The 12,629-nt window shown below is 26.9% G+C and overlaps 1 protein-coding gene across 4 annotated transcripts in view; it reads left to right on the plus strand.

Moving 5' to 3' along the window:
• The window catches only part of LOC118199886 (serine/threonine-protein kinase 26-like), a 124,224-nt gene extending 114,180 nt beyond the window's left edge, over positions 1 to 10,044 (plus strand). For all 4 annotated transcript variants that reach the window (XR_015041953.1, XM_035371750.2, XM_035371749.2 and 1 more), the window contains one exon: positions 3,142 to 10,044. Coding sequence is in view for 3 of the 4 variants with exons in the window: in XM_035371750.2 (XP_035227641.1) it covers positions 3,142 to 3,154 (13 nt within the window). In the remaining variant the exon portion in view is untranslated. The remainder of the gene's footprint in view (positions 1 to 3,141) is intronic.
• Positions 10,045 to 12,629: the final 2,585 nt, after the last annotated feature.

The following is a 12,629-nucleotide window of genomic DNA, read 5'->3' on the forward strand; positions in this document are numbered from 1 at the left end:
AGTCAATCACTTAAAACTAGAGAGAAAACGCAATTTGAATAACTGTATGGAACTTGAGGACAGACACACAAACATAAGTTCTATTTTCTCAGGAGAAAAAGGCATTCAGCAGAATTTTTTTGAGGGGGAGGGAGAGAATTCCTGAAATCATCTATGACAAACTAAGCTTGCCTTTTTGGAAATTTTAAATTTTACATTAATATGTTCTCTTCCAATGAGGTATTCCTTCTGAATATTAAAATTAGGTGTACAGCATTGGTTAACCATTTTTTGGAAATGTTATGGAACAGTTCATAAACAAACATTTGCATTTTCCTTCTTAAAATGGTAAGAAAATACTTATTTATATATTTCTTGATATCTTTATATTAAATTAGTTAAATTCCGTTTTTATTTTGAAGGTTAATTTTTCTGATTGTTTAATATTAGCATTCAGTTAATGTTGTCAAAATAGTTGTGGACAAATGTGATCACAATTAAGCGGTGCCTATTGTATAAGCATTGAAAATCATGGAGGTAGGAAAGGAAGGAGCGGCCAATCGGCGCTAGAAGTGAAGCACTGCTTTGAAGCTTGGGTTACCAGATGGGGTGTTCTTTGTTTACATTCAGAAGCTCGCTTGACAGGGTTCTGATAGTATTTCGACACACGACAGTTCCATACAAATCGAAAAAGGGACACTTTTGCATGAAAGAAACATTCATCGTGTGATGGATAATAGCAATTTGTATAGTTTAGTGACATTTACGCAAAAATCACATCTTGGTTATTTTTCGATAACTAACAACAGCGATTTTGATTATGAATTTGTTTTATAAAATTCTAAGCTGTTGAACTACAAACATATAGATTTTAAGAAAAATGTTATGCTTAAAGAATGAAAAATACCTTACGGTACATTTAAAATTGTATACCTCTTTCGATACCCTAGATAGAGTATTTGCTACTTTTATTTTATTTTCCAAATGCCAAAATGTTTTAAATAAAAAAAAATTTTTTCACATCCATATATTATTGTAACATGTACCTTTTAAAATTTTTTAGAGGAGAGGCTTTACTGCTGCTCATTTTAAACTCATCGTTTTAATTTTATATATCTTATTTGTAATTAGGCACATAGGTCAGATTAAGTTTTTATTAAATAGAGTAACGCATGCAAGGGCTATCTGCCTAAAGAGAGAGATGCCATCGTGGAGGAATTTTGAAGAAAAACTGACCTTTGAGTGGATATTAAAAATAATGCATATAATTTTCATTCAAATTATATTCATATATATTTTTTATGTAAAACTTTTGGGTGTATGCTAAATTAGTGTAAATTACTTTACACGAAAAATAAGTGAATGCACAGAAATTAAAGATTTGTACATGCCGGAAATGATAAATAGGAAATATGTATGGGTATTTATGCATGTGCTTGCAAAAAGCATGTATCTGCCTTTGACAAAATACTTAAATATTCATTAAATTATTTATAAATGTATTTGAAATGAAGAATTTATTCACTTATAAACAACTGTAAAAGTACAGTGAAGAAATCTAATTATTAAATGTATCTAATTTATAATGATTATAAATATTATCTAAATATATAATAACCTTAATATTGAATTGTAAACATAAATTGAAATCCTGTTGACAAATATGTTATAAAACTATTTAAGCAAGAATTGTTCGTATTGGAAAGCAATCTGTTAAAAGGTATTGTAAAGCAAATGCTATGAGATGCGCACTTAAGAATGTAATAAAGAGTTTTGGAATATGTATTGTTGAAATGAACAGTAAAAAAAATCTGATAAGTATAATTAAAAGAATTATTCCCCTTACATTTTATAATAACTCAGTTACAAGTTTTAAATAATACTTAAAAAAAAAAAAAAAACTTATTTTATTCCCTTTCAGAAATGTTCAGAGAAAGTCAAGTACTATTTAAAGTATTTCGCTAATTCCTAATAATTCTCTAATTTAAAATGAACCGAATAGAGCATTAATTATAAATTGACTTACATTTTTCGATTTAAAAGATGCCTCAGAAGCCAAAAAATCATGTCATATTTAAGAAAGTATTTTAGAAAGAAGCTCTATAAATAGAAAAGAAATAATGCATAATTTTAATATTAATAATACAATAAACTTTGATCTTAATTTTTGTACCTTAACCGAATAAAATCGAATTACCTTAATTTTTTTTTCTAATGTAATTAGCGAAAACTTGTGAAAATATTTCATTCAAATTAAACCATTCTAAGAAAACTGTCCTCTGAAAAGTATAGCATTTAATTCCATTCAGAATGAAATGTTTAAAAATATGTTGTTTTCGTATACTTAGGACTCTGAAGTGTTGTAGAAAAAGAAAATATATACATTTATATGTATATTTACGACGTAATTACAAAATATTTACATTCGAACGCGTCAAATCCCATTGAACTCGATGGTAAATGACCCAATGTTTTGGTCACCATGTAGGGATCGCCGGTGCTTCAGAGAAAGGTACGGGAGAAACTTGCTTAGGACTACTCCATCTTACTTCCTACCTCCATGTTGAAAATAATGTCATAACATCCCAAAAAAAATAAAAATTTTATAGAAATAAATTCATATTGTAGATAATAAGTATGCAAACATTAATTCCACTTCAAAAGTTATGAGACAGAAATATATCTATTAAAAAATCAAGCCAGGAAAGCTGAATCCTTCTTAAGTACAACATATGAATAATCCAGAAAACTGTAATCAAATATATTGCATTCTTCATAAACTGTGGCAGAATTAATTTAATTATATCCCAAAGAAAATGGGACTCATAATTTATTTGCATCTTATATTTCATTAGTTAACAAAAAGCACAACTGAAAGTACATCTCTCTTATAAGTATTTTAAATATGTGTAACATATTTTTAAGAATTATGTCTAACTTTTTTTTAACCATTTCTAAATAATATTTTTTTGATTAATATCAATTTAAAGGCCAATTCTTTTTAATTCTATGCATTTTTATGTGCCTACGTTTGTATGAATGTATTCAAGGTGTTAAATGATGGAAAAAATTTCACATTTTTAAAATTTTGAACATATGTTTTTGCATTTATACTGTATTTTTTTATATAACACAGGAATTTATATTTCCTATCTTTTTTAGGGATGAACCTTAAGAGTACTCAAGTGCCAAGTATAACAGATTATATTGCCTCTAAGTAAAATCACATATCAGCCTTGTCCTAATTGATTCCAGCTTGGATAAAATCTTGAGTAATATTTTTACTCTTAAATTATTTAATAAAATTTAGAATTACGTATGAGTACATTTGAAGTTAATTTTTTTCTTCCTGCAAAGCTGATAAATGTAATGCTTTTCGTGTTTCAAAACACATCAGATATTCGTTAAATCAATGAATTCATGTTTTATGTGATAAAAGGTGCTTTTCATGCTTAAAGTTTTTCTTTTAATAATTTTAATAATTTTTTGCAAATTTTGAAAGAAATAGTTTTGAGAATTGGTTCATATATTCTAATTTTAGTAATATTATTATGTAACAACTATCTTCTTTATATATACTATTATCTTAAATTTTCTAAAGATTGTCTTAAATTTTCTAAAGATCAAAATACATATTGTCCTAGATTTTTTAAAGATAAAAAAAAAATTTTTGGAATGTAAGTTAGTGCCAACGTCTTTGCATTTGGTGCTCCTTGTATGAACTGACTTTCAAAATGTGAAATATTATCAAATATATTTATGAGGTGAAATTTCCCCAACTCCCTTTGTTTCTACTTACAAACTTGGACACTAAATTTTAAATATTCATTTTAAATGTATTGAATTAGTTTCAGATTTTTCAATACAGTCAATTCTGGTTAACTGGGAAATGCATCAGTTTGGACTATCAGTTATTGCAGAGAATGAAATCATCAGAATTGAAAACTTTTGTATATTATTTCTTGGCTATATATGACAGTAATGTAATAAACAGGACAAAAAAAACTAAATGTTTATAATAGTGGTAAATAATTATAAACATTTGGAGGGGGATTTAATGCAGAAGATATTTAATAAAGCTAACAAAATTCATCTGTTCTGCACGACACTATAGGTGTATGTGTACTGCATATTATATAGCAAGAGTAGCCAAATTTCATGTCAGTAAGAGCTGCTTGTTGGTATTCAGAAAAGTTTGGAAGCTGTAACTAGATTTTTCAAATGACACAGGTCCATATTTACAACATTTTAAAAGTAGTGAAACAAGTTTCAAATGGAAAGAAACACCTGATAACTGTAGGTGGATTCCCCAGGTAATGCAAACAAGTAAACTTGCTTTGAGGAAGCAGGTGGATCACATAATATTATATTGCTTAACTGTTTGAGTCCGGTGAAGCGCTATCGGGCTTCACTTGTCATATGCCAAAAAATACGGCGCAGCGCGATAGCACTTCTCTTGTTTTGTATCGAGAATGCGAAGACGCTGCTGTTAGTTAGTATACTTTACACAATTATTGAGAGCAGTTGTAGTGATATCAGTAGCAGTTGTTTTATAGGATTTGGAAATTGTTTTCATTTTTTTACCAAGTGTTATACTGATAATTACAAAATAACCCATGTCAAGTTCTGATTCATTTGAAAGTGACTATGTTATGAGAAGTGATAATGAAGAGTATAGTAATGACCTTGAAAGTGATAGTGGAAGTGGCATCATCATTCGTTCTAAGAGATTATGAGTTATTAGTGATAGCAGTGATGATGATGAAGTAACTGAAAGTACCTCCGATGATGATATTATTGATGAGTTTTTACCTGTGGATACAATTTTTTCGAATGAATCGAATACTTTTTCTGAAGTACCTGGACCAAAGCATGCCCCTCCTCCTGATGCGAAACCAATTGAATATTTCAATAATTTTTTTTTTCAAGTATACTAACCAATAGCAGCGTCTTCGCATTCTTGATACAAAACAAGAGAAGCACTATCGCGCTGCGCCGTATTTTTGGCATACAAGTGAATCGCGATAGCGCTTCGCCGGACTCAAACGGTTAAGCATGCTTTATTCTTTGCCAAAATGTTACTAAGTGTTGTTGGTCAAATACTGCATGTGCAAGAATAGATTAAACAATTTTTTAAGATCCAGTTGATCAAAAGATATAAGAAATAATTACGAAATTTAAACATCTTTTTATTCATGAACTATGAAAAATATCCTTTTAAAAATTAACAGCTGCTATATGTTAAAAAAATCTTCACCTTGGATTTCTGGCTTGCATTCTTGATTCAGCCATTAGGTATGGTAATCATAAAAATTTTAAAGACATATGACAAAAAATTATACAGTATATTTTAAAGACACTTGGGGAAAGAGGTATTCTAACATTTATTATCTGATGTTATATTTTTGACATTAACTGTTTACACAATAAAGTAATTTAAAAAAAAGTATCTTCCATTTCATATAATTGATATGAAATAAAGTAGTAAGACAGTATAAGACTGATTTTCACACTGGTGTTTTAAAAATTGACTTACTGGATTCAAATTCACTTTCAATGTTTCCATCATTTCTTGGAAACACTGAAAGTAAATCTGGATCCTTTGAAATGGGAGGGGGCTAAGATGTTAGGAACTTGAATCTGTGGTTAGTAATGTTCAATGTGGGTGTAATAATGACAGTTACAAAAAACATTCTACCAAAAATAAGATTGCATAAAGAAATGGAAATTCTGTTCGCTCATAATCAAACACAGCCATACTATGAAATGCACAACAAAAATTTTTCTTTCTATTTCTTTGAAAGAATTGGCATGTGTTTAATACATAAGTACTTAGATATCAGATGTATTAGCAATTCTCATTTTATTTAATTACTACATGCATTAAAGTTACTTCATGAGAAAAAAAAAATACTTGTACATAATTGCATTAGTTTGAAAGAAATGAGGTAAAATGCACGTGAATTTGTAATTTTATAAAATAATGAGGTTTATTTTAACTGCATGAAGAAAGTGTTGATTAAACATTTGAATTTAAATTAACAAGTTCAAAAAAGGCAGCAAAAGTATTGATAAAATATGATTATATTTTCAGCAAGGATGCATTTCATTTTCTGCTTCAGTAATGATGATTTTGTTTACTCATAATCAAACATAAATATGCTGAGGATTTACAGTACAAAAATTTCTACAGTGAAATTTCTTACTAATAAAATAGGCATATAAGCACATTTATATTTGATACATAAATATCAAATGTCTTACCAACTATATTTAGTTATTATATATATTATTTATTTCATAGATAGAAAACATGCATATTCATTTCATTTGCAAAAAATAGTTTGAAAAACGTTTGTTGTTTATACCTTTTTTTTTTTTTTTTTTTTTTTTTTTTTTTTTTGTAAAATGAATTTGATTTGTTATATTATAACACATGGGATTAATTCTTTATATATATATATATGTATAAAGAATTAATCCCAAGAATTAATCCATAAAGAAAGAATTAATCTTTATATATATATATATAGTAAAACCGAATTTTACATAAATATGAATGCTGTTTTATTGCAGTAAAACTTAGAATTCTCAAATGCACCAGTTAACCAAAATTAACTATGTTTTGCATTCAAGGTTATGTGTTAATAAAAATAGAAGTATAAAAGACATTTATAATAGAGATCTATTTTCAAAAAATTAGTACTCAGTTACAAGAAGAGTATTAAAGATTAAAATTATTACTATTATAAGAAGAGTATTAAAACAACTATTATGCTATATTTTACTCAATCAGCCCGTATCTTATACTATACTGTATTTTTTTTTTTTCTGGTATATATTCTGTGAATTAAATGGCCAGTCAGTCAGATATTAACTTGCAAATTTTTGTATAAAACCAAAGAATATAGATATTTATCCATACAAAAATGCTGTGTATAATGTATGTAGTAAATGTTTATTTGAAGTTACTGAATTTTGTAACGCCTGTTAATTTGTTGCACATTTTATGTACAACAAAGACTTAAGTATTAAGTGCAATGATTTTCAAAGTTACTTAAATAATGCTTTAAGTTATGTTATACCTATTTAGGTACATAAATAGATATATATTCTAAGTTGAGAAATTAATGCTATTTATAAGTTAAAATTTATGCAAATTTCTTGATCTCTGAAATTAAAATTGCCATATTTTTTATGCCAGTTTTAATAAAGATATTTTTCTTCTTTTGAGAAAAGGTCTGAAGAAATTTTAGATTTTTTGCTTATCTCTCATATATTACTGAAAACTTCATTCAAAATAAGGCAAAATATATATTCGTTTTGTAAAATAAGAGACTAAAATTTTTTATCATTGTTATTTGTATAAGAAGCTTGCCTACCTCTTGAAAAAAGATATTAATTTATGTATATGTTTACTGTTGATTCTTTCACATTTTTAAGAGTTTATAAAAACATTTATGTAACATTAGTTGATTTTTTTTTTACTTATTAAGTTATTATTTTGGATGTATCACAGAAAATGATACAACAAATATAAGTGTTGTAGGAACTAATAATAAATTGATTGATTGAAGCATAAAAGTAAGAATTCATATTAGCTTATAACAGCTTGAAATGAAAAAATAAGATTTTTTATTACTATTTTTATAACATAATAAAAATTATGAAAAACTTCAATGAAAAGTATTCAGCATGAAGTAGAATATTTTTAAAACAATAAAAATTGATATAAAACTTTACTAGTAGTGAATCAATTAAAATTAAGAATTCTAAATAGCAAAGTAGTTCTTTTTTTTTTTTTTTTTTTTTTTTTTTTTCGTAATGAAAACAAAGAAAACTATGGTTTGATATACAAACATTTAAAAATCCTTCATTTAAAAAATATTTAAGAGCTTTCTTATTTTTTATATGAAATGTATTTTATTTTTAGTCATTTGTATATATATGTGTGTATATGTCTTTAGTAGTTATTTTATGATAGATTTTTTTAACACCATGTGTTCATTGTAATTTATTACTTAATTTTTTTACTCTTGAAATGTTTGTCAAATATATTTGTATAAAAAGTTGGTATGAATGATAATAAAATACTACTTCCTTAATAGATATATGTTATACCTATGCATTTAGTGTATTTGCATTAGCATATGCACAACTTAAGTATAGCTTTCGAAAATTTGTTTTGAATTAGCATTTCTGTGAAGACATCATTTGTAAAATGAAAATTATTGAAGGAAATCTCTTTTGAGAGCTTTGCATTGTATAGCAACTCCTAGTCATATTTCTATGAACTGTTACTCATTTTAAGACTATTAGATGTAAATATATTGAATATATATTGAAATATCACCTCTAAAAATAATTTTCATGTAAATAATATATTATTTGTTTTCCTTTGAAGTTTTAATATATTTATGAGAGCTTATATCTTAACTATTTTACTAATATCTGCAGATTATTTTTGTTATTTCATGTGACAAATTTCTGGAAACTGTTCAATAAGAATTATTTGTGTAATTCCTTTACATCTTAGAATTTAATTTCTTTTAAAATTTCTCAGTATTTTGAAAAAGTATCTTAGCAGATGAACCATATGTGTATTGTATTCAAGTTCCATGCAAGATATCTATAAAAATTTAGAGCTGACTAGAATCATATTTTAAATTAGCATTTTAATTAAATAGCTTAGTCCAAAAAAACCTTACAAAATGCTTGGTGTTTTCTAATATTTTAATATTTCATGTTAGATACTCTTGGACAACTATTAGTGCATAGTATAATTTAAACTTTTCAAAAATCTGAAATGTGGTGGTTTTTGCTATTTACTATCTTTTCAAATATGTAGAAGCTTGTATGAAAAATTTTGTTAAGGTATATTATTTCTTCCAAGATACATCTTTGAAATATGCTTTCACAAACCTGTAGCTGTTAATAATGTTTCTTTATTTAAAATATAAATACATAAAATCATAATTTGTACTTATTCATTCATAACCTAAAATATGAAAATTAATAACAAATATGTTTCTTTGTAGTCATTATTAGATGTTCTTAATAATCATGATATTGTCTAGCTGAATTTAATATCTGATCATTCAAAACCAAAAGCATAACTTATACAGACAGTAAATGTTGCTTTTTGTTGTTTTATTATTGTTGTATTAAAAAATTATTCAATACTATTTCTTTCTTTATTGAAAAAGAATGTGTAATTAAATCATTTATGTTGAGTTTTTTTTTAATTGTATTTTTTTAAGTAGCAACTCAATAAACAGAATTTTTGTACAGTATTTTAAATGTTATATTTTAACTGTTTTCATATTTCCAGATCTTTCTGCTCTTTAATATGTCATGTAGATAATTAAACTCTAAATAACCTATCAAATTATATAATGCATGAACTGTTTACTATCACTGCATATACAATTTGACATATTCTAAATAGTTATAATTTACTAACAAGATTTAAGTTTCAGGCAAAAATTAAATAAAACCTCATTTTTAGATTACAGCAAAAAATGTCCTATTTTATAATTTTTATAAAGGATAAACTCAGTTATGCATCTACTAGAATATCTGGCAATAAATATAACACTAATATCAGTTACATTTATATGTATAATAGCAGTTTTTAATACTAGATCTTAATGAAACTAGATAGTAATAATTCATAATTTTAGTAAAATTGTAAAATTTATCCTCCTGATTTATTTCAGAAAACTTTTTGAACAACAAACATGATTAAGTGCAATTTCAGGTAATAAAGAAAATATAGTTATTAATAAGTTTTAAAAAATTCAAGTCTTCAAAGTAATAACTTATTTTTAATACCTATTCAAATAAGTATTAACATGTAAGAGTTTGTGAAAATGTTTTGTAAATGTTCATTGTAACCAAGTCCTGTTCTGTTTGTAACTCTGCCTTTTTAGCTTGATGAATCTCAATAAATGTAATTAAGTATTTGTGATATATTTTTGTCCATTATTTCTGGTGGGGAAAAAAAGCTGTATTTTACATGTGCTAGATAATGTATAAAAGAAATAAATGCTTGTGAAACTTTAATGTGTAATTTATTCCTAACTTATGCATCAAAAATGAAGAGGTCTTTTGTTTTAATATTTAGTTTTAATCTTTGCCAGAGAATGATGATAATGTTAATATTGGGATGTTGCAATACATAGAAAAAATTGTCTTCTTGTAAAATTGTGGTTCTGCTGAAAATATACATCACAAGGAAAAAGGTAGATAATGAGAATGTCCGGTAAATTGTGAAATATGGAAGAATAAAAACACAATAGCTCTCGATAGGTTCCAGTGGAAAGTGAAGCAAAAGGGAAATATCAAAAACGCAAATACAATAGCAAATGTAACATAAAAGTGCTCCAAGGGGAGTTTATTTTAACGTTTTGTGTGTTACCTTTATTAATTAAATATCATGTTCTTCGCACTTAAGCCATAAAATTCAGTTCAACAGCAATATCGCAAAATAATTTTAAAATAAGCACATCTTTAGAATTTCTGATACATGGTCTTGAGAGCTTGAGGTAATTTCCCCACCACTCCATACAGTGTTGACATTGCTCATTTTGAAACTGCCGAGTTTGTTATCAAAGATTCGTTAAAAGTTTACAAAACATGAAATAGATAATAAAACAAATTCCTGAATTTAGGCTTCCAAATGCCTATATTTGGGTGGAAGCGTACGTTATTCAAAATTTGTAAATTGTTTTATCACAATATGAGAAACATACATACATTTATGCAAATTCTTCATTATTTAATTTCTTTAAATATAATACAGGGCTCTAATATCTGGTGGCAACAATTTGAAAAGTGAACTGACATTTAAAGTTTTCAACACAAAATGCCAAAATGAAATTAATAGTCCTTCTGGGTAAATTGCCCCTTTGGACTAAAAATTAGAAACACCATGGAACTAGAAGTAAAGCAGAGTTCATTAAAAACATTAACAATTTTGATTTCTTGGGATTGATTTTTCAGTAATTAGCACATCATTCCTATATATTTTAAAATTTGTTTTTCAACTTTGAGAGAGTAAAGCAAGATAGGAACAGTTTGATTAGCAGCAGCATTGTAGTATAATAAGATGCAAGACAATTATGATCATTTTTGAGAGATGGAAAATTATATGTAAGAATTTAGGTAAAAAATACAACCAAAAACAAAATCCTAACATGAACAAGAGTATGTTCAGCCAGTGAATTTTTAGTAATTAATTAATTTGCAGATTTTTAAAATCATTCAAAATACTTCTATTGTTTATTGGTATATACTGCATACTTTGGACCTACTACTGTCCCTCCAATATAATATAATGGAAATTGACCACTTTGGATAGGCTTGCCATACATCCTGGTTTTTTAGTGTTGTTGGGGGTTTGAGAATTTTATGACTAGCGAGTTTTTTTTTTAAAGACCTATATGTTCAATATCACCTTTTAAAAATTTTCTTACTGCCATGCATCTCTCAGCTGACCTTGGAGCAAGCACTGATGTTGATTTTGACAGAGGCATGGCTACCTGTCTTGCCACTATGTTTTATTTTGTCATTTTGCAACATAACAGGGGCAATGTATTTATGTTGTTTTCGTAAGTTAAGTAACTTGCCTACATGGTTTTGATCATTTTAACTATTAATTTTTTTTGTCTCATTGTAGCAATGAGCAAAAGAAAATGCGTGTTTAATGTTAACCTCTAACAGGAATACAAATTTTTGAAACTATGTAATGACAGTAACAATGAACGCATTTATTGCACCCAATGTGCTGGAGAATTTTCTGTTACACAAAGGAAAATGTGATATTGAAGACCACGTAAAAACAGCTAAACACAGGAGGAGTTAATAGTAATAACAGTGATCTGGAGTATGCTACTAAAGAAGCTACATTTTTAGACCACACTCCTAACTCAGTTTCAAAACATCAGACTGCACATCTAAACTGGTTAAAAAGTTATATCACTCAAAATTTTCATCTGCTAGAACAAAAACCGAGGCAATTATTGTTAAAGTTATTTTGCCAATACATATTTGATAATGTAGTAAGTTCTTTTGAAAATATTACTTATGTAACAGTAACAATCGATGCAGCTCAAACAGAAGTAAAGTAAAATGTGTTCTGATTGTTGTAAGATATTTATTTCAACCGGCAGGAGGTAATTTTAGTTAAGATTTTAAATTTCAATGAAGTGTCAGGGGGAACTGATAAAAGTTTGACTTGATAAAACTTTGCAGTGCTTGAAAAAATAAAAACTAGAAGAAAAGTTGGTTTGTTATATTGTCAATAACACTAACAGTAATTTTGGTGGTGTGAAGGGAAAGGGGAGTGAAAATGTGTTCAAGAAAAGTTCAAAATGATTTAGATAAACTTATTTTAGGAATTGGTTGTTCAGCCCACATTGTACATAATTCAGTACAAACAGCATGTGATTCTTTCCCCCTCGACATAAAAGTTATTAATTCAGAAGTCAAACTTAACGCTGATTTTTGTGGTTTGACTTCTGAATTAATATTTATTCAGCGTGTTATTGTGTCTTGATTATAAAAGTTATTGTTATAAAAATTAACAATTTTTCACATGTATACAGTACAAGTAGTTCATAGCAGCACAAGATTCCTTAGTTTGCTAC

This window comes from Stegodyphus dumicola, chromosome 7, assembly GCF_044657685.1.
Source record: "Stegodyphus dumicola isolate Sdum_Otavi_A_Nest chromosome 7, ASM4465768v1".
Taxonomy (NCBI): domain Eukaryota; kingdom Metazoa; phylum Arthropoda; class Arachnida; order Araneae; family Eresidae; genus Stegodyphus; species Stegodyphus dumicola.